Source organism: Dermacentor silvarum, chromosome 1 (assembly GCF_013339745.2).
Source record: "Dermacentor silvarum isolate Dsil-2018 chromosome 1, BIME_Dsil_1.4, whole genome shotgun sequence".
NCBI lineage: Eukaryota > Metazoa > Arthropoda > Arachnida > Ixodida > Ixodidae > Dermacentor > Dermacentor silvarum.
Genome location: NC_051154.1, coordinates 11,481,924 through 11,509,640, shown reverse-complemented (window position 1 = coordinate 11,509,640; position 27,717 = coordinate 11,481,924). Strand labels below are relative to the sequence as shown.

The window sequence follows — 27,717 nt, the reverse complement described above, 5'->3', positions numbered from 1 at the left end:
CCTTACCATTTTTGTTATTTGATGCACTGGTAGTGGATGTAACTGCATTTTTGTACAAAGCTTTCTTTTTTGCAGCATCCAGCCTATGTCGCACGTTGTCATGTGAACACGGCTGCCGTGCATCTTTGGAGGGTGGTGACTGCTTCTGCCCTCCTGGAATGACTATCAATACAAAGGACAAACGGAGTTGTATGGGTACGTGCTCTATCAGCTGTCTGCACATAGGGGATTTGGCATATGTGCTATTATGGGCAAGTAAAATGTGGATAGCACAATCGAAGTTCAAACAGTGTTCTAACAATAGTGACCAGTTGAGTTTAGGAAATTACAAAGCTGATTTTCACTCATTGAATGTGCTCACAAATTGCAGCTTTATTAAACCTCGATCACTGACTCTGATTAATGTGGCTTGGTGGGTGCAGCATCTGCTACTAAGTATGAGGTCTTGTGTTTTACTCTCGACTTTGGTCACATTCTGATGTATTTGATGTTAATGCATGTATTTTGGAGGCCAGAACAAGCAATACTGTAGCTGACAGGGACGACATATTATTGGCGTCACATAGAAATTGTTCTGGACAAGATGGCAGTGAGTTGGTATACAATTATTCATTATCATGCTCACGAAAGCACTGTCGCTGGCACAAAAAAGCAGTACATGTCAGTGATGATGATCAGCCTCAAACATGGCTCACAATCACAATAGATGTGTCCAGAATTGGGCAGTTAGTGGAAAACAGTTGAAAGTATTGACAGCATGACTACCAACCATGACGTCGCAACGATAATGCCACATAGTTTTTTACTTAAAAGCTCACAGGATTTACAGATGTCAAGTACCGAATACTGTAGGAACATTGCAAATGTATGGGAGAAAAATTACTTTCACTCAAGTCTCTTAGGTGACACTGCATCATTTTGCTCGGGACATCGGTTGTAGAATTTTTGGCTGGGACCCTCGAAACGACTCATTGAGCCTGAACACAAAGAAGCCGTTAACACAGCAGCTTCTTCATCCCCAGTGGCTTTCACACACTGAATTTCAAAAATGGTGTAACGAAACTTCAAGTATAAAGGTCATCTCAATGCCACACTGCCGTCGCGTCGCGCAGGTAGGTGTTTAGACAGTGTCCAACTGAAGGATAGAAATGGAAAATATGACTGTTTTAACAACTCAAAAGCTTATCACACTGACCACAAGAAAACCTCACCATGATAACACACAAAATAAACGAAAATGAACATGATGCACCAATATTGGATGAATCATCATCATCATCATCATCATCAGCCTATATTTATGTCCACTGCAGGACGAAGGCCTCTCCCTGCGACCTCCAATTACCCCTGTCTTAGCTAGCCAATTCCAACTTGCTGAATCAAATATATTCAAATAGTAATATTTTGGACCGCCTTCAACAAGGCAGTCCAACACAACCTTTGTCCAGGCAGCTGTGAATGTAAGCCTCCACAAAACCATACATTTGAGTTAAATAAATTTAGCCTACTTATACATGGGGCGTCTGAGAGTGCTGAAGTCTGTCCATGTATTTCGAATCCCACAACTAGCATTTCTATGCCATACAGAAAGCAAGTTGCTTACCATCACAAAGAAGATAAAGTCTCAACTTATTTTTCTCAAGAATGTCTTCCATTTTCTATTATCATGAAATTTATATCATTTAAATATTATAATAAATATTTCCTTTCTCAAATTATTACATTCAGCTAATACATCATAGTACGACTGTACTCCCGCAACCAACAACCTTATATTGCTGGCTTCTTGTCGATTCCACCTCAGTGGGTGAGCAGAATTTGAGGAAAAAACAGGCAAGCAAGAACAGAATGGTGGTTTTCCCTGTGGGAGAATGCTGCTGTTGCAGTATATGAGTTCAGAGCCAAAGTAATTGCTGAAGTCTCATTTAAAGAGGGCAGCCGAAGGTATCATGCAGGGAATTCAGCTTTTGTTATCTTTTTTTGTTGTGGTTCTCTAGCACACGTTACACAATTATGCTGTGCTATGTACTAGTTGTCGCATGTGAGAAAAACACTTGCGTCATTCAATACCTTCTGTCTTAATTTCACTTGCAGATCTGAATGAGTGCTCTGAATGGGGCTACTGTGACCAGTTGTGCACCAACAGTCCTGGCAGTTATCAGTGTCTCTGTGTTCGTGGTTACACTCTGGACCCACCACGTCATTGCAAAGCCGACAACAGTGAGTTGAAGTTGTCATACGAGAGATGTATGTGTCTCTGAGCGTTCAATGCCGTTTTTCGTTATTCAGGCTCTGCCATGCGACTATTGTTTACTCGTCACAATGCCATTTACTCGGTCAGCAGTGACGGAGCAGACTTGAGCATTTTGGCAAATGCATCTTCAGCATCTGGCTTGGACTACCATCATGACAGAAAGTTACTTTTCTGGACCGATACTGAAACAAAGCAGGTAGAATTGATTCCTTGGTTTTCTTTTTTCTTTTTTGGTGATGTTTGTATTTCACTAAGGCTTATATCCATCTTCTAATATAAAATTTTCAGATCCACTCAATGCGGCTTGCAGGAGACAAGGAGCTGAGGTCCCCAATCAGTGTTGTTTTTTCATGGAATCCCGTGTCCATGGCTGTTGATTGGGTTGGAAACAAGCTTTACATCTGTGACTCATTGGGACAGAAAATTGACTTACTTGAAATGGATGGCCTTAGGCATGCCATTGTGCTCAGCAGAAACCTCTCCAATCCACAGGACATTGCCCTGGACCCAACTGTAGGGTGAGTTTGGAATTTTAAGGCAAAAGATGTTCACTACTTAACAATCTAAAAGCTTTTGGGCAACAAGTTTTAACGCTAGTAAAAAATTCCACAAGGAAAACTAATAGCTTACTTGCTTACCAATACCTATAGACTATTGGTCTAATACATGGTCCAGTACATAGACTAATACTAATCAACTTGCATAATGGCACCAGTGGCCTTATATCAGTCTAATAAACATGCTGGTCAAGCAGATGGCTTCCTAATAGACATATCACTCCTGTAGAATTTTAAGCCATGCATGCATATACATGAAACCGAGAAAAACATTGGGACAAATAACTGGTTTTAATTGAAATGTAGAAATAATAAAGGAAATGAATGGTGGAAGAAAAGTGAACTTGGTTCTGGTGGTAGCTCCCACAGGTAGCAAATTGTCTATTCTTGCATTTTCATTTCCCCATATGTTATTACATCTTCATTTCAATTAAAAAAACGTGATTAATGTCTCCTGTACATGTTTTCATTGGCTTTATTGTTTGTAAGAGAGGTTAATGAATGCATTAATTACCAGTGAAGATAATGCCAGTGATATGGAACTATTGAAGCTTAAATCCTACTGGGGACAGCCGGTCATTATATTATCCAGCTTTCTATATTTCAGAAGGATGTAGTTTTCTCTCGACACGGGCTGGTGTTGCTAATTATGACATGGTCAAATTTATGTGTACCCATGTACAGCTTCTCTGCATGTTGTTCCCACAAGTAATTGTGGGCAGTGATTACGGTGGCGAGCTCACCTGTGAAAAATTCTTTCATACAGATTATTTATACTTATTCAGCTGTGCCTAGTGACGTGAAGCATTGTGTTCTAGACTACAAAATGTTGTAGAGTATAAAGTTTTCCAGTAAAAAAAAAAAGGGGGGGGGGGGGGGGGCTGCAGACAATGCAGGTACTGATTGCTAACTGAATGTTAATTCTTAGGAAGCACAATATATATATGCACTTTGTCAAATGCACTCACAAAAGTGTAGACAAAACAATCCTAAGTTGCACAACCCATATGGGAGAATGGTACCCCTACACCACAGAAAACCAGTTAACTGAATCTAAATAGGATATGTGCTCTTTTTATCATAACTGATGGCTGTGATGCAGCTTGGCACCATATTTGTGGTTAAAGAATTCTTCAGCTAGCATGAACTTGTCAAGATGCCAAAGGAGTGATGAAGTATGTATTGCCTTGCAGCCACTGTCTTGACAACACACAAATGAATGTGAGCAAGCTGCACTTTTTATGGTCTGACAGTCTTGTATGGAATTCATTTGGTTGCCTTCATAAACCATCATCCAAGATATCTTTTCAAGTTACAGTGAATACACATCGTTGTCTAATGAGGGTATCACTCCAGCAAGGCTTGTATTTATGTTCCAGTCCGAAACTTGCATCTCTTTCAAGAATCATCACTGCAAATCAGTTGTTTTCAACTGGAAACACTGTTTCGTCACCACAAAGTTGGCTTAATGAAAATTGAACATATATTTTAATATTTAAAAAAAATATTTTTGGCATGCAGTGCAGCAGTACTATATACATAATCAGCCACTCACGCAAATACGTAAAGGCGTACTTGCCATACGTCATAAAAGCACAGCCTGTCTATAAACAACAAAAGATTACTCCCCAAGGAAAGGGCCCAAGAGGCAGGCAAGAAATGGACCATATCATCCACATCTGTGAATAATAGGATTTTCTTACAAATTAACACTTTATTATGGGTTTGGAAAGAATTAACATGATTCTTTGTTGTACTTTTTTAGTGTAATAAGCTTTTACCCATTTACCCTGTTAAACATTTACCCTATTACAGTTTTTCCTGAATTTGAACTTTGTTTTTGTTGCAGCTATATGTTCTTCAGTGATGGTGACCACATTGACCGTGCACACATGGATGGATCACACAGGACTACCATAGTAACTGCCATTTACAAGGCTACAGGTCTCACTGTAGACTACGTTACTAAATTTCTTGTATGGTGCGACTCCCAGCTGGACCAGATCGTTGCCATTGACTATACTGGCAGCAATAGGTAAGTGATATTTGTCATATTTGTTTCAAAGTTTATCTGTGTGTGCATGCTCTCTTTATTATTTCAACTCATCAACTGTATTTTCATTTCTTCATCGTAATGCAATATTTATTAGGTCTTTCTTACTTAGCTGCTCATGCTGGCTTTTTAAGTGCTGTTGTAATTACCAAATGTTACAATGGCAGTGGTAATCATAGTTATACTTAAGAACACATCAACAGTGATTGAACCTGTGCCCCTTCGATCCTGAAACTGGTGATCAACCACGTTGACCCTCAGTGCACCAGCTACCTGCATGCACCGAAAATAATTTTTGCTTTGTGAAAATGTCTGCACTGCCATGTGCCACATTTTTTCCCCACTGATGGAGATTGCAGCATCCATTATTAACAAATGTAGCATTTTGAAGATATTGAAGGGGAAGTATATGTACCGAAGGGAGAGGCAGGTGACTAGATTAGTTCTTCCTTCCTGGATTTTTAGAAATGGCGGGACAGAGACAAGAGAAAGTTTTTCACAGCAGTGTCTTCTGCCTTATCTAACTGAAGAAGACGAACTCAGATGGAACTGAGAAGTTTTTCGTAATGTGCAGATGGGTGTAAACGCTGGTGTAAATAGTCACACTTCCTCCATCCTCTACCTCTCTGAATCTCAAACATCCTCCACCTTTGGTAAATACGTGACAAGTTTTTTATGATCTCTTGTAATAATTTTTGTGTTTTTGCATCAATAACCAAGCTCTAGGAATTAATTAATATGTTCCCTATAGGAATCAGTGGAAATTAAAATATTCTGCAGACTGAATGTCTTGCAGAACAAACCCACCCACAGAACAAATTAAGTTCGTTCTGTGAGGCACCACTGTATTGAAAGCAATAATAAAATTTTGAAAGGGGAGGCAAATGCATTCAGACATGAGTAGAAGCTTGTCATTTGCCATTGGAAGGGAGAACTATGGTAGGGTGCATGGAGTATTTAACCCTTTTATGGGTCACGTGCACATTTTGCCGCTTGATGCTGTGAACTTTGAAGGATGCAGAAGCGTAATATTTTTCCACTTTCACTCGCATCCTCAAAAGTATTTAATTTGTCAAATACTCTTTCAGCTCTGACAAGTTTAATTCAGATGGTCTGATTTAAGTAAGAAACTAGGCATAGTTTTATCCATGTAAGTAAAACGTATCATTGGCATTGCATATTTCTATGATGCAGTCAACAGTAGAATCGCAGCCACAGTGAATACTCTCTGCACACTAGCTAGCATTTGTCTTGGTATGCTTGGGCCTTTCATTGCATTAGGTGCAAATAGTCTCTCACCTGTGTCTCTCCACTTGTGCAATAGTTACACTATTGTTACATCTTTTTTGAACACTGACAAGATTTGTCTATTCCCCCTCCCACTTCCCACTTCCGACCCACTTTTCCCACCATAAGGAACATCATTATTCGAGGTAGCACCCGTGTGCCATCTCCGAACAAGATTACATTGTTTGAGGACAAAGTGTATTGGACGGATGGTACTCGACAAGGGGTTCTTCAAGCCAAAATATTCAACAACAATGATACGGTCACAATAGTACACAGGGATAGACAGCTCTCAAAGGAACCGGGTGCCATCAAGTCCTACCACCCCTTGCGCCAACCAGTCGGTGAGCTGATATTGTCAAGGAATTTTAACCTTTGTTTTTCTGATTCATCCTTTACATATGTGTTTGATCTTATTCTTCTCATGTGTTGTGTTTCAGTATCGAATCCCTGTGGTCTGAACAATGGTGGCTGTCAGCACATGTGCATTGTGACCCGAGGATCTGGTGGATTTGGGCTGCTTGGCTACAGATGTGTTTGTCACACAGGCTTTGAACTGCTGTCAAATAGAAAGGACTGCACAAGTAAGTTGCCAGTGCTAGAAAGGGCTCACAAAATGACGAACTCTGGCCATAAATTTTCTGAAGTTTTGATGTGCCAGTGGTATTGGCTGATGCAGTTTCTAATTCTTCTGCCCTTCTGTGGCTACTTCATTATACAGTTGAACTCCACTTTAACATGGCGGATAACACTTAAATTGTACTTTAACATGGTGGATAAACTTTAAAAGTTATGTTGGTGTATTGGCAGATTTGTTAAAGAAAAATGTTTTAGTTTTGCTAACCCTATGTTCAAAGTAGCAACAGCAATAGCCATCATAGTAGTATTATGCACAGTATCAGTTAGAGTACATATACGTTTCCAGTGGGGCATAAACAGTCCGTGCATCACTGCATGTTTGAAGCTGGGCTTTGCCTGCTTATCTGATATGACGTTGTCTTGGTCTGGGAATATCCCGAGCCTGATGCAAAGAATGTTAGGACAGCGTGTACCAGTGGGCGTAGCTGTTTGATTACTAGCCTACGCCCACAGAGATGAGTGTAGTGCTGAGAACTAATCACTACAAGATTTCACCTCATACTCATTATGGTTTAATGGGCCAAGCCAAGACAACCCAGAAGCCAGCAGCAATTCACGACAAGACTAAAAGAGAGAATATAGACAGTGTCGTTTTTGAAATCATGACTGTAACCACAGCCTCCCTCGATCCGTAGTGTTGAACACCAAGTTAAACACAATGATGACACACGACATAATCGAAACAGCCAACATTGACACTATCTACTGTCAACTAAGAGAAGCCATCCAAGCTGAAGGTACTAGGAGGCATACCCTGTGGAGTGATCCAGCACTAAAACTGTACAAAAACGTTGAACCAGAACTCACATTGTCACCGGACAGTCTCATTCTTTGGTGCAGAAATCTTCTACTACCAGCCAGTCTATAACAATGTGCAGTAAAACTTGCCCACAAGGGACACAAGGGAATTGTAAAAACCAAGCAACTGCTCCGCACTTGTGTTTGGTTCCCCCACTTAGGACAAATTAGTCGAGCAGGCAGTACAAGACTGCATACCATGTCAGTCCTCAACGCCAAGCTCTCAGCGTGATCCTGTAGAACCAACCCCCCTTCCGAAGAGACCTTGTCAAAATTTGAGCATCGATTTTGCTGGCCCATTCCCCAACGGCAGGTACCTACTCATACTCATTGATGACTATTCCCGCTTCCCCATGGTAGAAGCTAGTTGTCATCAACAAACGTGAACTCAACAATTCATGGGCTGCACCGAATATTTGCAGAAATTGGTGTACCTCACCAAGGGAAGGGCGATAATGGACCACCTTTCAGTTTAGCCAACTTTAAGCTGTTTGCTGCGGAGTATGGTTTTGCACATCACAGAATAACACTGTTTTGGCCTGAGGCAAACGGCAAAGCAGAACTTTTTGTCAGAACTTTTTGTCAGAACTTTTTGTCAGAACTTTTTGTCAGAACTTTTTGTCAGAACTTTTTGTCAGAACTTTTTGTCAGAACTTTTTGTCAGAACGGTTTGTCAGAACGGTTTGTCAGAACGGTTTGTCAGAACGGTTTGTCAGAACGGTTTGTCAGAACGTTGACTAAAGCAATCAAGGCACTACATGTCCAAGAAAGAGACTGGGTCTAAGGCATGGACGAATTTCTGATGTGTTATAGAGCAACTCCATGCGCAACAACACGAAAGTCTCCATATGAACTATTCTTTGGCAGGCAGATGCAGACAGCACTACCACGACCTGCACCAGAGCTTGAAGTTTGTGATGACAAGGAAGTGCGCCAAGAGGACCTCACTGCTAAACTGAAATCCAATGTATATGCAGACAAAGGGCGCTACGCCAAGCCACATATGCTTAAGCAAGGAGACTCAGTTCTGTGCAAGCAGGTCAGACAGAATGAGCTTGCACCATACTTTGAGCCTGACCCATACATTGTCACAGAGTTACAAGGATTCAAAGTCACTGCAGTCGAACAGGGGAAGAAAATAAAGCGCAATGCGAGCTTCAAGGAAGTCCAGTGTAGACGCAAGCCTCAGAAATCGGATGACGAAGACGAAGATCCCTTGCTCCCAAGGCATGCAGTCGTGTCGCCCCCAGAGAGCACCCCATCCCGAACTGACAACAGTGAAGGGCAAGGAAGGCAAGCATGGTTGGAGGAGAACATCCCTACGCAAGTCGGAGACAGCAATAATACCAAAGAACAAGGAAGTTGCGCACGATTGCCCATCAGAGCGTCAAGAGGCATTAAGCTGCTGCGCTACAGACTTTGAGTGAAACCCTACAGTTTTCTCTTTTTCTCCTGGCTTATGCCTCCATTTTATTGTGCCGTTTTCTTTGTTTTATCTTCTTAAACTTCATTCTGCTTCTTCTTTCTTTCTGGGGTTTTACGTGCCAAAACCAGTTCTGATTATGAGGCACGCCGTAGTGGAGGGCTCCGGATTAATTTTGACCGCCTGGGGTTCTTAAACATGCACTACAACGCAAGCTCACGGGCGTTTTTGCATTTCGCCTCCATCGAAATGCGGCCGCCGCAGCCAGGATTCGATTGCGCGATCTCATGCTCAGCAGCGCAACGCCTTAGCTGACTGAGCCACAAAACTTCATTCTGCAACTTTTCATTTAAGAGAGGGTGGAATATAGTGTAGTGGGCCAAGCCAAGACAACCCAGAAGCCAGCAGCAATCTAAGATAAGACTAAAAGAGAGAATAAAGACAGGGTCGTTTTTGAAATCATGGCGGTATCCACAACCTCCCTCTATCCATAGCGTTGAACACCAAGGTAAACACAACACTCACTTGAACTTTTCTTCGCTACACTCTCTCACTAGTGGTAGGATAGATTGAATTTCCTTCAACAACGCCAGCAGCACATGCTACATATGTGGTCTGTCAATATGCTTATCACATTTGATGCAAAAATCGCTATTAGCATTGCACATCTTCAGAACAGTAAACAACCAGCCTATCAAACCTATCCATTGTGACATGTCAAAATGGCATCCAAAGTTCCTGGGAGCATGACTATGTTGTCATAGATTGCCAGTGCAAAGCAGTTAAACCTTTAGAGACCCACAACTTATTTTACATCCATCACTTCTTGCCACCAGCTTCGCTTAGCTTCTTTGACCTCATTGCTGGTTTCTGACTGCCTTTTATATTCTGTAGCACACACAACTACTGCCTCATGAAGCATAGTGGCTCTTTGTGCTTGCTCTTTGTGCTCGCACTTTGTTATTGTCTGGTGACCCAGTTAATTGGAGTATCACTTATCATTTTTCAGAGTGAAAAAGGGTCCCAATTTTGATACCAGCTGAAGTTCTTTTTTTCAATTATTTGCATATATATTCTATTTTATTGTTGGCATGACGATGTGATCATTACTTAAGAAGTAACTGCAGTAATAGCAGATGGTGGCAATGCCACAAATGAATATTGAAAGTCTTTATAACAGCCCTAGAGTGGCTATCCCTATAAAATGCTGTGAAAGTTACACAGGGTCGATATTTTTAATGCAGTAGGTACGCTGAGCCATTTGTAGAGTAAGATGCTGGCCAATTCGGTAGCAATTATATTATTAGCAAAGATGATTGGCCAATGACAGCCAGGTTTCGTAATCGGATGTTTTTGAATTCAGCCCTATATGTTTATTTTGAGGGGTAATAGCTGCACTTTATGCTGGCACAGACTTTAGTAGCCGGTTCAATATCCACTTATAATAAATGGCCTGTTCATGCTGTTTAAAATCCTCTGGTCCCATGTGCAAACTGCTAATTTTTTGTAATAGGTCCTTAGAATGAAACTGATTCAGATTTAATTTTATTCTTTCAAGATCACAAAACTATTAAGACCTATCGCCCAATACAGGAACTGCTAACTTGTGTGGTAGATAAAGAAATTCATAAAATTATGGTTCAGCTGTGTGTGGCAGCCTTACTTAGATAAAATATATTGTAACAGACAGCACAGCATGTTACTGGCAGATAATACAGAGGTGTGCACGTGGGACAAGATTAGGGAAAAAGTGAAAAACCAAGGACTGAATTAAAAAAAAAAAAGAATTGGCAGTTTCACTCGAAGGGCGAATCATAGTTTAAGCGATAGCAAGGTTTAACACTGCCTTTGAACTCCTCGGAGGGCGTTTTTTTTTTTTAATTTTTTTTATTACATACTTCAGTCCGAAGACCAAGCAGGAGGGGCAAAAAAGGGAACATAGTGAAAGAAATGAACAAGTTATACAGCAGGTTATAATAAACATTGCTACTGAAAGACAAGCATACACTAACAAAGATGATTAAATATACAAGTGTAGAAAAATTTGCATAACTACATATATATTAACAGTTTTATGTACACAAGGGTAAAGCAAACACATCAAAATTTATACACAATCAACAGTTTTACGCTCACAAGGGTAAAGCAAACACAACTTAGATAATGCGTTGACATAATGTAGTATGGCAATAACAACAATGTAGTTTACACGAAAAGATGCATGTGTTTTTCGAAGTCGGAAAAGCCACGTTCTGGAAAAACATTTGAAGGCAGTGCATTCCATTCGTTAATGGTTCGCAGAAAAAACGAGTGTTTGAAAAGATTAGTATGTGCAAAGTACAGTGTCAGATCGCGATTGTGACAATGTCTGGTTTGCCGGGAAGAAGAGGGGGAAATGAATTGACTGGGATCGATACTAAACTGCCGATTTCGGAGCAGGAAAAGAAACTTGAGCCTGGCGATGCGCTGTTTCAAGAGTGGAATGTTGTTAGTAGCCATCAGGATGAAGGTGAATCAAGATTGTGATAGGCGTTATAGATGAATCTTACTGCTCTCCTTTGGACCATTTCTAGTTTATTAATTAAGATCCTTTTTAAAATATTGGTCCCAGGCCACGCATGCGTACTCTAGACGGGGTCGAATGAAAGTATTATTTCGTTCTAACTATATGCGTTCTAACTATATGCTGGTGCGTCAAAATTTTAAGACCCTTAAAAGATTTAGCTTGCAGTGTAGGGCCTGTATGAAGTGTATGAAACGCATGAAGTGTTGTTTTTTTCTTAACGCGGTTCTTCGCAATGTATCTTCATTCCTACTTTTTGTTGTATTAGCCTAACATTGTCTCGTCCTGTGTATTGTAGATGTGATTAGAATTGTACATATTATTATATTTTGTATTGTTTACTATTTATGTACCCCACTCCCCTCTGTAAAGCTCTGTGTGCTTGAGGGTAAAATAAATAATAGTATCATGCCAGCACCGCTATGCTGCCCATAAACAGCACTGTGGCTTGCACCAGTAAAATTCATCACTTTCAGATTGTGAGCCCTGATAATGTATTGCTGTTTTTAATTGCATAAGAAGATTTAAGATGAAAGGCATATACTGTGAATGAAACATTTTATTACTTGTTTGCACTCTGCAATTGTGAAAAATGCTGAGGAATAATTCAGTCAAGACCATAAAACCTGGTCTGAACAAATTTGGCATTTGAATAATATAGCATCTACCTAGTATATATGGCATACATAAATATATAGCATACATATATATAAATATAAATGGAACATCAGGGTGACGCTAACAGCACAGATTGGCCTGGAGTGTCCATATATTGCTATCACAATAAAAATAAAATACTGTGATGGCAACTTGATGCAGAATTGCAGTACAAAGCCTCTGCTGGATGCACCCACTTCAATATTGGATATTTTTTTTATTATAGCCTCATTTGTAGAGAATGAACTTGATCATAATTAACAACTCCATTTAATACAGACAGCACTTATGCAAAAGTACATTTCTTTTTTTTTTTTTTTTCCAGGGGTGTCAACATTCCTGCTTTACTCTCAGCAGAAGTTTGTGCGTGGAAGCCTCATGAACATAACTCAGGATGGGTTCACTGATGCCATGGTGCCAATTGTGAGCAAATCGGCTCGCTTTGTCGGCTTAGACTTCGATGCACGTGAAAGATTCATTTACTACTCCGATGTCATCCTGGATGTTATCTACAGAGTCACAATTGATGGATCAGGTTGGTGCTAAGTCGTCTTTTTAAATTTTATTTCTTTATGAAAATGCCTTTTATTGACATCTAACTTGCCTCTTTTTTATTTATAACAGGGAAAGAAAATGTCTTAGCATCCCAAAATGAAGGAGTAGAAGGCCTGGCCTTGGACTGGGTTTCTCATAACCTATATTATATTGACAGCAGAAAAGGAACGCTGAATGTCATTAGTGTCAAAAACTTCCAGTACCGAAGAACACTGTTGAAGAACTTAAAGCGTCCTCGTGCCATTGTTGTCCATCCAAACAAAGGGTGGGTGGTGATGTTTTGTAAAAATGTGCTATTCTTGTTTCAGATGTGCAGTAAACTTGAAGTACTTCGCTACTGTGATGCATGTTATATCCTTTGAAACTTCATTGTTCTGAGACAGCTTCATAGGTGCAAACGTTTATAGTGCTGGTGCATGATGCTATTCTTGCTGTTTGCTGCACCTCAACCTCTAAACCACATTGAGTGTATGTGCAACTAAACAATAGGAGTTAGCCTTAAAGAGAGCTGTAGATATTGCGCTTGTTGCTTCTGCATTATGATAAACTGTACTGCATTAAACACACAGACATACAAAAAAATAGAGGACACTCTTTTTTTTTTTTCTTTTTGTATGTGCATCTCTGTGCTACAAATACTAATTTTGGGAAGCATTTATCCAGTCATGATAGTCATTTCCTGGTTCACTCATTACAGATTCAGATCCGAGTTTCTTAGTTTAACACACTTAAGGCTCGTTTACAGACATTTGACGTATAGAGCAGCACGAAATCCAATTCGGCAGTGGTGAATTCTACCGAAAAGGCCCCCTCCACTCCGATTGGTTCCAGACTGATTTTTTGCTGCGACTGCCACCTGAATCTCTCATCGTGGTCCAATCGGAACATGAGCCAGCACCTCAGTCATTCCTCACAGCACTCTGGACATGTCGCCGACTGCATTCGAGCTCAGCATCTCGCAGGCTGTGTTGAATGTCGCAACAGCGGTAATATTAAAAAAGGCTGTGAAAGATTACCCCGTTCTGTATGACAAGCACCAAACCAAGCACAAGTGTAGTATCAAGGATGGGCTGGTTGACACAAAAAAAGCGAAGCGCACAAACCAAACATGAGCAGAGAAAACTGCAAAAAAAGTGATGAGGGTAAATGTTGCACGGGTGTGTAAGTGCTTACTCAACAGGTTGTGCCATTAGTAAAATATTGTGCGCCCTCTTTTTTTCTACTGTATTTCAAGAGCTGGAAGCAGCTTTGACAGTGCAAAGGGCGAGCAATGTGATTGACACAGCATTTCGACAGCAGGAGATTCCGCACTGCTCTAGATGCTAAGTGTCCCAGTGTTAACTAGCCATTAGTGTGGGTTGAGTGGCATGTTTAGCTCTGGGGATCTTTTTCAGTTTGCTTCGGTTGAATCAGTTGTTAGCACTTGTAAATGGTTTCTTCACTTATCTTTACAGGTATGTCTTTTACTCTGAATGGGACAGACCAGCAAATATCAGTCGTGCATACCTGGATGGAAGCAATGTTATGGTTTTTCGGGGCGTGCTGTTGGGATGGCCCAATGGGCTCAGCATAGATTTTCAGACTGATCGTCTGTATTGGTGTGACGCACTTCTGGATCACATACAGCATGCCAATCTGGATGGAACAGATGTTCAGACCATCAACTCTCCACGTATTAAGCACCCTTTCTCACTAGTCATTCATGGAGGTGAGTTTTTCATTTTTAGAGTTGAGATTGCATATTTCTGCGTAGCTTGACAGTTCCAATGCTACTGTGCTACTCTGAAAAAGCACACTTATCTTGTTTTTCTGGCACGTTGCAGATTGGCTGTTTGTCACGGATTGGCGTTTAGATGCAATCTTGAAAATGCACAAGATTACTGGAGCTGATGAGAAGATTATAACTACTGTGGAAGAAGGAAGCCGACTTTACGGCATTAAGGTCTACAGCCGGGACAACCAGAAAGTTGACAGTAAGTTAAACTTTATTGAATAGAATATGCACGTGGAGCCATAAGGGCCTATTCATACTGCGAAAATGTGGCATCAGCATCCACAAAACACGTTCCTGAAGAGTTTGCCAAATTTTCGGTCAGTGTCTGTGTTATAAAAAATCTTGTTGCACTGCACAAATGGCAACAATTTTGCCTCGGTGTGACAATTTTTGACAACTTAAACAAGCACACGTGTAGCCAGTTTCCATTGTTATTCTTCTATACTCACATCATAGTGCATGCTATGAAGCTAGACCAGATTTTTTTTTTACAAGGCTGTCCAAATGCCACATGCCCTACAGCAACACTAGTTTTGTTGTAATTTTGTTGTACTTGCTAGCTCATGACTCACTGCTGCAAGGAATACCCACAACTTCATGCCACCTATACATAACCCTCTGCCATTGGCAAAGAAGCCTACAAAATGTGGCATGCTCCCATTATGCTTTTATCACACAGTGTGTTGCTGCTGCAAATACTTCCAGCACCTTTACTCAACTGTGGTCACCTAGGCCTTGCTTGCTTCCTGCATTGCCCTCTGCCATCACCAACAAAACGACCACTAAATCCTCTGTTGCATATCAATGACTGATCCAACTAGCACATGCAACTAAGCTTACTTAGGTGTGCTTAATATCATCATGCACTTGTAATTAACAAGCCATTTTGTTGCACAGAATATATTGGGGAGGTAAAATTAGACAAAGTGAAAACCTTGTACGCCAATGAAACTTTTGTGCATAAGTCATTGTTTGATAGTGAGTTAAACCACAGCAAAGCAAGTGATCCCCACTTGAATGGGTGCCTTCATGTTCTTTCTTTCTTTTTTTAATTTCAGCATGACATGCTGTTAACTGTTGGCAAACAAGTTATTGATGCTTGTTAGTGATGATGTCCAAAAACAATTTCGTAAGAGATGTTTGTATGCTTTGATAAGGTTACCAGTAGCATGGTTCTTATATTGGCTGGCAGTATTAGCAAACTGTTTCTCTAGTGAGGCAGTGCCTCGTTAGATTAATGGAAAACATTATTGAACATATTGTGTGCTTCATTACAATGAGTTTTGGCATGAAGATACTTGTTTAATTCCTGTGCTCAGCGTATGAAAGTGATAGGCTTATTGCAAGAATTTGTTCCATTGTAAGCATAGTTGCATGAGCACAATACCTCCTCATTTTTCTGAAGTTGTGTGTTAATGTGGTCCATCACTAGACCATGTTCCCCAAACATCTAGTTCCACTTGCATGAACACTGAAAAAATAATGTTGCGACTCTGGAGTTAGCTTAAACAGAACGTATTATTTTATGTCTTTCCATTTCTTCACACTGTCAGGTCGGCATCCATGTCAATTCAACAATGGTGGCTGCCAAAAGTTGTGCTTTCCCATCCCATCAAATGGAAGCCAAGGCCCCGATCTGGTTGTGAGCTGTGGCTGCCCGTACGGTGAACAGCTGTCAAAGGACAACAGAACCTGCATTTCAGACCCATCTGCTGAGCCACCTGTTCAGGCATGCCCCAACACATGGGACTTTACATGTGAGAACCAGCGCTGCATCCCCAAAACCTGGGTGTGTGATGGAGATGATGACTGTCTTGACAACTCGGATGAAATGAACAACTGTACACGTAAGCCATTATTCAGACTTCTTGTTACTATGGGTAAATAAGATAGCTAGCAAATCTGACAAATTATATATATTAAGTGATTAACACATTGTGTAACCATAAACATTATATGCCAAAGATCAGTAAGTTGCAGAAACAGGGCACTCGATGCTGCCCTCACTCTTGCTTTCTGGAGCACATTTCTTTGTTGGTTTGTTTGCTTGCCATGCACAATGGGTTTGCATCATTTTTTTATTTTGCTCTCACATCTGAATTATGTCCCAATGTCCATGCACCATTTTGGAAACAAATGGGACGTCCACTGGATATCCCAAGGTTATCTCATATGGACTTTTTATCAGCATACAAGGGAATATTTGTCCTCCAGTTGAGGCTTTGTCTTTGTGTTTCCTCGTAACAGAATGATGTTTCTCGCATCTTCGAATTACAGTCTGAAGCTATCGTGTCTGCAGCTCGTGTGTATATTGTACTTAATGAATTTTCTGATGTAATTTATTTTGAAAACTTCAGTTAGTTGAATATGCCACTTACGCTTGGCGGAAGGCTTAGAAGAATGAGGAGTATGCTGCATTTTGGCACACGTGTGTGTGTGTGTGTGTGTGTGTGTGTGTGTGTGTGTGTGTGTGTGTGTGTGTGTGTGTGTGTGTGTGTGTGTGTGTGTGTGTGTGTGTGTGTGTGTGTGTGTGTGTGTGTGTGTGTGCATAACATGTGCACAAAATGTATTTGTTCTTGATGCATCGGCGCTCTGCCTTTTGCATCAGTCACACAGTGTGTGTGCTGTGACCATAATAGATATTATGGTGCAAACACTATGCAAAAGACCCTGACATACATCCGTAAAATGTACACTGCATGTCCCCATGATGTCCCTCGTGGACATGCAAGGAATGTCTGCAGAACATGGAAAATGCAGCCAAACGGTTATGTGGGGGACATCCACAGGGTGTATTTGACAGATCCCTAGGATACTCATGTCCTGGCAGTGGATGTCCATAGGATATCCATAGGGCGTCATTGTGGTCACTGGAGTGGCATAGAACCGAGCGCAAGGCATCACTACAAAAGTCGCGGCCCATATCTTGACCATTATCTTGACAGCGTTGTCACTACAGATAGACATAGGACAGTCAATGCATGCACCGAATTGTCATCGGCGATAACTAGATAGACTAGGCTTCGGTAGTTTCGGTTTTGAGGAGATGCCAACAACAACAGGTGCCGGCGATGTATCAAGACGAAAATATTGCTTTTCTGCTCAACTCAGTGGCCAAATTAGCACATGGCCATACAGTCGGAGTCCGAATCATTACACGGTGCACTGTAAGAGTCTGAAATTTCAGTCCTTATACATTAAGTCTATGACTGGTGGTGCCGCGGAGCTGTCCCAATAATCAAGCATGTCCAAATTATCGGTTGGCAACTGTTTACCCACTATCTGAATGAGCTTCCACAGATGTCATCACAGTGTAGTTCAAGCTCGGGCTGTTATTGGTCTTCTCTGGTCATTCATGAAAACTAAGCATGCATATTCAGAGCTCGTAGGGTTTGTGAAAGTTTCCATGGTATGTAACTGTGCATTGTTGTTTACTTGCAGGAAACACTTGCAGTCCTCGAGAGTTCAGGTGTGGCAGTGGTCGATGCATACCCCTGTCATTCAAATGCGACTCTGACAATGACTGTGGTGACTTCTCTGATGAAACTGGATGCAGTAGGTTTACTGTTTCATTTAGCTTCTTCAGTGCTGTTTTCCTCTATGCACATACATTTTAACAACTTGCATTTTCTTTTTCTTTTTTTTTTTTTTTTTTTTTTAGCGAATGTGAAGTGTGACAACTCGGAATTTTCCTGCGAGAATGGGCGGTGCATTCCGCAATCTTGGAAGTGTGATTCTGAAAATGATTGCGGGGACGGTTCAGATGAAGGAGATTTTTGTAGTGAGTATGCTGGTACTTGATTAGCAGTTCATTGTCTCACTTACATGTTTTTGGCTTTGCTTTCTGGTTATTGCATTACTAACAAAAGTGGTACTTGGCTCATGTGGCATGTTATTCCACTGTACTTTCAGAGGAAAAAACATGTGCTTACTACCAGTTCACCTGCCCTGGATCAGGTCATTGTATCCCTCGCAGCTGGGTTTGTGATGGAGACAATGATTGCTTTGACCAAGCTGATGAGAACAACTGCCCTCCAGCGGTCTGCAGCTCCTCGCAGTTTCAGTGCTCCAACAAGAAACAGTGTATTCATGAAAGCTATCGATGTGATGGAGTCAGTGACTGCCAAGATGGCTCTGATGAACAAGGATGCCGTGAGTATTCTTCACTAATGCATCCATATTATGCAAATAAGCAGTTCTATCACTAGTTTTCTTTCTCTATTTGCTCACCATGATTTTTTATTTTTTTGTTCAAAATACAGTAAACATGAGAAAAGTAACACAGATAATTTTTCAAATGAATATGATATTGCAGCAACTAAGCATCCAGTGAATGCAATGACTTCCAATGGATATCCTATGGACATCTACTTCTGCACAATTACTTCTACACAATTTTATTTGTAGAGTCAATTTCATTAATTATTTAAATTTGCAGGGGAGTTTTCCTGTCTTCAGGAAACTTTATAATTTTGTATTGAATGTTTACAAGCGGTTCCCTTTTTTGCAGCATCATTGGCACCTGACCAGTGTGACCTTGACAAGTCCTTCCAGTGCAAAAAGTCAAGGGTGTGCATTCCTAAGCTGTGGTATTGTGACGGCAATGCTGACTGTGAAGATGGCAGTGACGAACCTTCTTCTTGCGGTGAGCTTTTACATTTATGATGTAGTCAATTTGAGCTAATGACTGAGGTAAGTTCTCATTTAAAACCAAATGTGATTAATGAAAGTGGGCTGAAATTCAGAATGTGTCCGTAAATGTGCAAATTTATTATTTGAAGACACTATACAAAAGGAAAAATAAAGGAAGCAAGGGAGTAGCTATGCATAAGAATTACCGAAGTTTGAAGTGTTATTGCACCTAACCAATATATAGATTGAGCGTGGAATTGGCACACATTGTTGACAACTTCAGCATATGGTGTCTAAAAAAACAGCAGTAAAATAGTGTTATGTGCATTTTTTGTTTTTATTTTTCAACTTTGTTGTGCTCTTTGTATTGACTCTGTCAGGCCAAGTTGAATGTCCACAGAACCATTTCAAGTGCAACAATTCCAAGTGCATCTTCAAGTCTTGGATATGTGATGGCAGTGATGACTGTGGAGATAATTCAGATGAAGATAGCAGACATGCTTGTGGTGAGAAAGTCCTTTTGTTTTGTTATAGAATGAAGTTAATTTTGAACTCTGCTTTAGTGTATCAATTATAGTATTTGTTATTCATGCTTTCACTGTACTATAGTTCTCTTTCAGTAGAGTTCAAATGTAGAGGTGTCTTAGTGTCTGATTGGCTAGAAAATCACTGGCGGGTGGTTAACTGGTTGTCCCTTGTCAATGTCAAATTTTTAAGTGGGGCTGGGAAATTGTTCTGGTATGTCTTGGCAACAGCTGTCTACCCGTTTATGCATCTATTTAATCATTGGGACATACATACTGATGCAGATGTGTGTACCTCAGAGGCCTAAAAATCGCCCTCGTGATGAATAAGGTGGTATGTACAAAAAAGTAAGCCCTTTGCCCCAAAATAACTTCTCTGCAAAGTGAAAGCTCTTTCACTGTGGTGGCGCATGCAGCTCTCAAAGAAAAAACTTTGGCATGGTGTCTCCTAATGCATTGTCTTGTCAGCACTGTTCAGGTGAAGATAAGTACGTGCATTGGTGGAAAGTCAATGCATGGCAGATACATGTGGTGACCACACATGTATCAGCCTTGGGCTGAAAGCAACCAACATTGCACCAGATTTTAGCCCCTCATTTCCTCACCATTATGGCCATAGATGGAACTTCCACTATGCAAGAAGCTGACTTGGAGATTCTGAAAAATTTATAGTTTTTTTGTTTTGTTTTTTAAATTGCAGGAAATAATGGTAGTAGTCGCTCTTTAAAACGCCAACAGCAGATATTGCCCTCCATTAATGCAGCATTATTGGTAGTGCTGTGCTACATTTGATTTTGGGGCGAACCAATACTGCAACCCTAACCCCATTCATATGTGAAGACAATTTAATACGAGGAAAACACACACAATGCACGCATACACTCAGGTGGCATGATTGAAGGTTGAGGGTAGATTTGAAAAGATAAAACATGCTCACGTGCACTAAGCACTTCCCTGTGGCTTGTTGTGCACCATATCTTGTTGCACTTTTAAAATATACATCCTTTTATTCTTTATCCTATCGATTAGTGACCATTGTAGCATCTACTGTGTAAATAATTTTCTCATTTACACTGAATGTTTCAGATTGGTTTTGTGCCATATATTATGTAATGCAGAACCTCTTCCTTTTAAATTCAAATTTGTTGTTGCACAGTTACTTCTGTGAAAGATACTTTCATGTTGGGCAAAGCATCATTTGGTTACGTTGAGAAGCTGTACTGATTTTTAATCTTTTTCATAGTGGGTACTTGGCAGGTGAAACTAACAGCGGACAAGTCAAAAGTTGATGCCTTCTATTTTCAGTTGCACCAAAGTTCCAATGTGAGCATGGCCAGTGGCTTTGCCCAGGAGTTACTAATCGTTGTGTGAATATATCCGTGGTATGTGATGGAAAGCCTGATTGTCCAAATGGAGCTGATGAAGGCCCTGGTTGTGGTAAGTTTAATTATTCTAGATTTTACTTAGAGACTGGAGAAGAAAACCCACCTTGCCTATTGCAGCATCCACACCATGCAAGGCCAACAAGGCTGGGTGCACACATGGATGTCATGTAACACCCATGGGCCCCCTCTGTACCTGTCCAAAGGGAGAAGTGCTGAATGACACAACAACGTGTGTTGGTGAGGACTTACAGCATTACACTGCTTGGAATTTTAGCTCTGTGGCCAGGAACTGACAACTGGCATTTCATGAAGCACTCCTATCACAGCCGATTTAGAAAATGCTGCTTGCCTTTGCCTTTTACCCAAATATAGTCAAATTAAAGGATTTTTTACCAGTACTTTTCACTATTTAGTAAGACAGTTCTCTTATGCATTTATATAAGCATGTTATACCACTATGAGCACAAGTTTTGTCTTGCATAAAACATTCCCACTTGCTGTAATGGCGTAGTGGCTATGGCATCACTTCATATTGTTACATTGCGGAAATCATATGTAAAGATGTATTTACACTATTTACGAGGAAGGCAACGATATATAAACAAGATGGCTGTTGAGACCGATTACACCTTGACACGCCAAATCGTCGTCTTCTGACTTTGGCGCCGCCACTCTTGGTTGCGCCGCCTCGGCGCCAGCTATAATGGAGGTGAACTCGTGGCAAAGTAAGGCTTTAGCCAAGACACATGCACAATGTCAGTGGGGACAGGCGAGTCCAGCGGAGCGATCTCGTAGTTAAAATCGCCAAGTTGCCGCAATGTTATGTAGAGCCCTGTGTAGCGCGGCAGCAGCTTATCAAACAAGCCAATGCGGCGACATGGCGTCCATAGGGGAACAACGGAGCCAGGGGAAAACTGAATGTCCCAATGTTGGCTGTCGTACCGGATCTTCTGCGCGGCCTGAGATTCGGTGAACCGGGAGCCGGCAATAAGGCACGCCATATGAGCCCGGGCAAAGACGTCTTGAGCATATTCAGTGGGAGTGTTCGTCGAGGAAGGAAGCAGTGTGTCAAAGGGCAAAGTAGGGTGGCGGCTGAACAGAAGGTAAAAGGGTAAAAAGCCAGTGGTCTCATTATGGGGGAGGAATTGTAAGTGAAAATCACAAAGGGTAACGCGTTGTCCCAATCACTGTGGTCGTCAGAAACGTACAAAGACAGTTTTTCTGTCAACGTGCGGTTGAGCCGCTCCGTGAGTCCCTTTGTCTGCGGTTGGTGAAGCATATCTGAGCATGAAGCATATCTGAGGTAATGCAGCACGTTTTTATATTTTGTTGTGTTTCACTGCTTTCAATATTAAGCTCAGTGTCTTTGTTCCTCTCAAAGCCTTGACATTTGTTCCTTGGCTGCGTGCTTCATTAAAATTTCTTTCACTTCACTTAGAAGCAGCTTTGAGTGCTGTGTCATTACACAAGCACACGCATTTTATACTTTGTACTGTCGCCTTGCCGCCATTTCAGATAACAGTGCAGTGATACTAAGTTTCTTTCTTCTTAACTCTAGCTTAGTGATGCAAGGTGATGATCCTAGGGGTGAAATGTATGTTTTCTTTTTTCTCCTTCTTCTTCTTTTTTTATTTTCTCTCAATAGACCTCAACGAATGCCTGATTGCTGGAACTTGTAGCCAGCACTGCACCAACAGCAAGGGATCATACACATGCTCATGCGAGCCTGGCTACTCTCTTGAGCTCAAACACAAATGTAAAGCAACCAGTAAGTGTTTGAAGAATTACAATTTCTTTTGCAGGAAGTCACTGACATGTTGTTAGAAACAAATTGGTTGACTTCCTCAGAGTTGGAACATAAAGGTATTTTGCATATCTTCATGTCTTATTGCAAATTCAGCTTAATGCAGCATTTGTTAAAGCTAAATCAAGAGTGTACAAACTGTTTGGGTTACTCAAATTTTTGCTTAGTTTGCCTTGAAGAGAGTCAATGTTATTATTTAGTGGGGCATGATGAAGTATTATATCAGCCACTATGACTTCTCTTTAGATATCTTCGGAACTTTTATCTACTGCAGTTGCTCATCTCGAAGGAAGGTTGACTTGTACAGCAACCAAGTATCTGGCATAATAAAATAATGAAGTAGGTTTAGTCAGAAGTAATTTATATGTATGTACAGCTCATGCATAGTTTTTAAAATAGGCAGTTTAATGCACTTCAAAATTTCTATCATGTGGTGATCACAATACCTATCACAACTGCCTCTGAAGATAAATGTAAACAACCAATCTTTTGTGTTATTTCCCCCCCCCCCCCCCCCTTAAAGACAGGTCTGATGCTTTCTTGGTGATATCAAACCGACGTTCAATCCTGGTCGCAAACCTGGACACAAGCTTTCTGGAGCGTGTGCCTGTAAAAGTGGAAAACGTTGTGGCTACTGCTTCGGACATGGCCACCAACACCATTTATTGGTCAGACATGAGTGTCAAGAAAGTTTTCCGGCTGACTAAAGGTGGAGAACCACAAGTGGTCAGTGACCTCTCCAAGCCTTCATGCTTTTTTTTTTGTCAACTTGAAGCTAAATGCTCTGCTTATTTCCATTAACTGAATTAATGAGTTGTGAATGTGGCATGGAAAAAATGTTATGGGAATGTACTGTTTGTTACACTTATGGTGTAACAAACAGATCATTCATATAGTATATATGTTCATTGATGACTACTCGTAAGTTGAGTTGACGTAAGTTGAGTTGAGTCGTAAGTTGACTACTCGTACTAAAATTGTTGTTGTCATGAACAGTTCACTCTGAATCCACCCTTGCATTGTTTGAAAAATGGTTTGCGAGATTTTATTGAGAAATCTTAACTGTTACATATAATCTTAGATACTGTTTTATTGTTTTTTTCTAGGTAATTTCTAGTGGCCTTGATCTGGTGGAAGGCTTGGCTGTTGATTGGGTGGCACGCAATCTGTACTGGGTTGACTCTCGACTCAAGACCATTGAAGTGTCAACACTGGATGGAAAGAACCATATTGTTCTGCTGAAGGAAAATATTAGTCAACCAAGAGGCTTGTCTCTGGATCCAAGAGAAGGGTATACACCTTTAGTGTCATTTTCTTTATGAAGGTTGAGAAACATACTGGAAAAAACAAACAAAAAAACTTGAAGGCCTCTCGACAGAGGCTAGAGAGGAGGCAGACAGGTGATAGCTATTTGCACATGCATACGAGGGCGGTCCGATAAGTACTTAGCCTTCAAAAGAAAAACGAAAATTTTGGAATGATGTCATTTATTTCTCAACATAGTCCTTTTAAACTCTATACACTTGACCCAGCGATCCTCCAACTTCTTGATCCTGTCAGAAAAATATGTTTTCTCCTGAGCTGCAAAGTAGGCTTCTGTGGCGGCGATAACTTCTTCATTCGACTCAAATTTTTGTCCGGCAAGTGACTTTTTAAAGTTGGGAAACAAGAAGAAATCACTCGGGGCCAAATCTGGAGAATACGCTGGATGGGGCACCACTTCGTAGCCCAGTTCGACCAACTTGGCTGTGGCGACGGCGCAGGTGTGAGCTGGCGCGTTGTCATGGTGGAAGAGCACCTTTTTCTTCACCAAATGTGGCCGTTTTTTTTTTCGCAATTCGGCGTCGAATCAGCCCAGTAATTCGGTGTAGTAGGGTCCTGTCACCGTTTTGCCCTTCTCAAGGTAGTCGACGAAGATCATACCTTGAGAATCCCAGAAAATGGTGGCCATCACCTTTCCGGCCGATGCGACAGCCTTCGCCTTCTTCGCAGCAGGTTCTCCGTGTGCAGTCCACTGTTTCGACTGTTCTTTGGTCTCTGGTGTGTACCAGTGGATCCATGTTTCGTCGACGGTCACAAAACGACGCAGGAACTCCTTCAGATTACGCTTAAACAGCTTCAAACACTGCTCTGAAGTGGTCTCACGGATGCGCTTGTTGTCCGGAGTGAGCAAACGCGGCACCCATCGCGCCGACAGCTTTCTCATGCCCAAAATTTCATGCAGGATATGACCCACGCGGTCTTTTGAGATGCCTACTGTCTCGGCTATCTCGCGCACCTTCAGTCGGCGGTCTGCCAATACGAGGTCGTGGATTTTTGCCACGTTATCGGCCATGGTAGCCGTTTGCGGGGCCCCTGGGCGAGGCTCATCAAAAACCGACGTGCGACCACGTTTAAACTCGTTGAACCAATTTTTGATGGTTGCCATCGAAGGAGAAGACTCACCGTAGACGGCATCCAGTCGCTCTTTGATTTCGCTGCGCAATTTCCCTTCCAAAAACAAGAATCGAATCACCGACCGATATTGCTCTTTTTCCATTTTTTTAACGGACACACGAAAAATCACCTGCTTCCTCTTCCTCAAGCGGCCAAAAACAAAACCGCGAGCCCGATTCGACTGGACCTTTGCATGTGTCCCTCTAAGAGAGCGTACTCAACGTCAGTATATGTCTCATGCGATAGCGTCGCGCTCTCGCGGTGAGGCTAAGTACTTATCGGACCGCCCTCGTATATTCCTACTCATGGCATCAACCACTGTGGCCCACGGCTGCTACAGATATAATTATGGCCATTGCTGTGTGGCAGAGCAGGAACCCTGCTACACTGCAATGCACTACATATGGTGTACGCCTTAAGTGGAGGTGTATTCTCCCTCAAACTTGCAGCGCAGTAGTTCTCCATGCTGCTCCCATACCATGACCATGTTATTGTGGAACCAGTCAACACTCTCAACCTACCTGTGCTGCTTGTTTATGGGGTCACGCAGACATTCTTTGAGGTTCTCCTTTCACTGGTACTGCATGTCTCCTGGTTTGTGCCACCACAGCTTGTGGCCCCTGGCACCCTCATCACATGCCTTCTGGTAATATGTCTGTGGTCCTGGTGCCTTAGCCTATTCTCTTCATGAGTATCATCTAGCTGCTCTTTGGTATGCCTGCACTACTACTCACAGAACATGGCAGCATGTCACACCAGCAATTCTCTTTCCTAGACAGATTCTTTACTTTGTGAGGGATGTGTTGAACTTGTATAGACACTGCTTTTTTTTTTTCTTTAGTATTTTTTCACTGCGGTCTTCTCTTTTGTTGGCATCTAGAAAAACGGTTGACCTGATGCCTCATGAAAATGCAATTGGCTTGTTTTTTTTTTTTACACAAAAATATTCTCGATTGCTATAAGCACTTGATTTGATGATGCACTTCCACCAGTTTCACTATACAATGACCTCTTGTGTGAGTTACTGTGGTGGCACAACCTAGTGCTTAACACATTAGTGTTATGACTTTCAGAACCTGAGCTTGAAACACATCATCACTAATTTTTTTTTTTTTTCATTTTGTAAGCAGGGTATATGTAAAGTCGCTAGATTTCCTGCTCTCTTTTTAAGTAGCGACATCTACTCCGTTGGCCGCCATTATCTTCCTAGATAGCATGCAACCGTCAATGGCCACTGCTATCTACGCTGCTCGCAGCAGCATGCAAGTGATTGCGGGAACAGCATTAGGAAGAACATGGCTGCCGGAATGAGCGCCGCCCAATGAGATTCGTCGGTGGTGCTTCAAAGCTTGTCGCTACTTAAAGAAAGCAAAAAATATCTAGGGACTTTAGGTATATGTTGATCCATGTGAAACCCACCTACAAAACTGGCAGACTCCAGTTATGCTGATTCCTTTAACTCAGGCACTCCAAGCAGCAGTTATGAGCTTTCAACTTGTCAAATATGTTTAGAAACGTTCACATGATCTTGAGAAGAGTGTACTGTAGGAGGCGATCCCGTGCTGTTCTGGAACAACCAGCAATGTCGCACATTGCAAACAGCCTCAAACTTGTTACTGGTGGCAAGCACCTCTTTATCGTGGTGGCATATGGTATGCTTCACTGCAATAAATTTTATATACTTCACTGCATAACACGGCTGTATTGCAGCGAAGCTGATCGGTCAAATTCAAATTATCCAGCGAAGGACAATTTTGAGATCGCAATAACAGAAGTTTGGGCCCATAGAAATTTATGGGCACCGGCTGGAACCTTTGGTCAGGATCAAATAAACCGACAAATAGAATTAACCAGAGTTGAATTAACGAAGTCCACTGTAGTACAAAATTGCTAAGTTGTAAGAGTTCAGCTTCTATGCATTTGATAAAGACGCTCTAAATTAGCTAGGATCATATGCTGTCAACAAGCAAGACTCGGCACAAGTGACAGGTATATCTCCTCTCTTACTCTCTTCCATGTGAGGAAAGAGCCTGCTTAGAGCTCATATCGTCATTCATATGCCTGTCTTACCTTCACAGGCTCGTAGGCATGTGTCAGAGCCATGTTTTACAGTGGTGCTCTTCTTCTTCTTGCTTTTGCTGTGCAGCAAGTCTACAGCCCTAACTGTGACAGTTCTGTGCACAACTTGTAAAAAGTATTTTGCCACCAATGGTAAAGCACTTCCACACAGATGTTGCAACCAAGCCATAGTGACATTGCAGGTGTCAAGCTGAGGATTTGGTACCAGTGCCAGAGAGGAAATCAGGATCAAAATTGTAGAAGATCTAGCCAATTTAGGAACCATTGAAATATATACTGCAGACTTCGCCTCTATGT

At 41.4% G+C, this 27,717-nt stretch overlaps 1 protein-coding gene across 6 annotated transcripts in view; it reads left to right on the top strand.

Annotated features, from left to right (window-relative positions):
- Positions 1–27,717, top strand: part of LOC119456666 (low-density lipoprotein receptor-related protein 2-like) — a 224,366-nt gene that overhangs the window by 144,484 nt on the left and 52,165 nt on the right. For all 6 annotated transcript variants that reach the window (XM_037718507.2, XM_037718494.2, XM_049664836.1 and 3 more), the window contains 22 exons: positions 76–195; positions 2,095–2,220; positions 2,290–2,450; positions 2,543–2,772; positions 4,661–4,846; positions 6,281–6,495; positions 6,592–6,735; positions 12,557–12,766; positions 12,856–13,051; positions 14,241–14,494; positions 14,610–14,759; positions 16,114–16,407; positions 18,002–18,115; positions 18,222–18,341; positions 18,473–18,712; positions 19,071–19,205; positions 19,573–19,698; positions 21,022–21,153; positions 21,219–21,338; positions 22,747–22,869; positions 23,429–23,631; positions 24,012–24,196. In XM_037718507.2, coding sequence (XP_037574435.1) covers positions 76–195; positions 2,095–2,220; positions 2,290–2,450; positions 2,543–2,772; positions 4,661–4,846; positions 6,281–6,495; positions 6,592–6,735; positions 12,557–12,766; positions 12,856–13,051; positions 14,241–14,494; positions 14,610–14,759; positions 16,114–16,407; positions 18,002–18,115; positions 18,222–18,341; positions 18,473–18,712; positions 19,071–19,205; positions 19,573–19,698; positions 21,022–21,153; positions 21,219–21,338; positions 22,747–22,869; positions 23,429–23,631; positions 24,012–24,196 — 3,784 coding nt within the window. The remainder of the gene's footprint in view (positions 1–75; positions 196–2,094; positions 2,221–2,289; positions 2,451–2,542; positions 2,773–4,660; positions 4,847–6,280; positions 6,496–6,591; positions 6,736–12,556; positions 12,767–12,855; positions 13,052–14,240; positions 14,495–14,609; positions 14,760–16,113; positions 16,408–18,001; positions 18,116–18,221; positions 18,342–18,472; positions 18,713–19,070; positions 19,206–19,572; positions 19,699–21,021; positions 21,154–21,218; positions 21,339–22,746; positions 22,870–23,428; positions 23,632–24,011; positions 24,197–27,717) is intronic.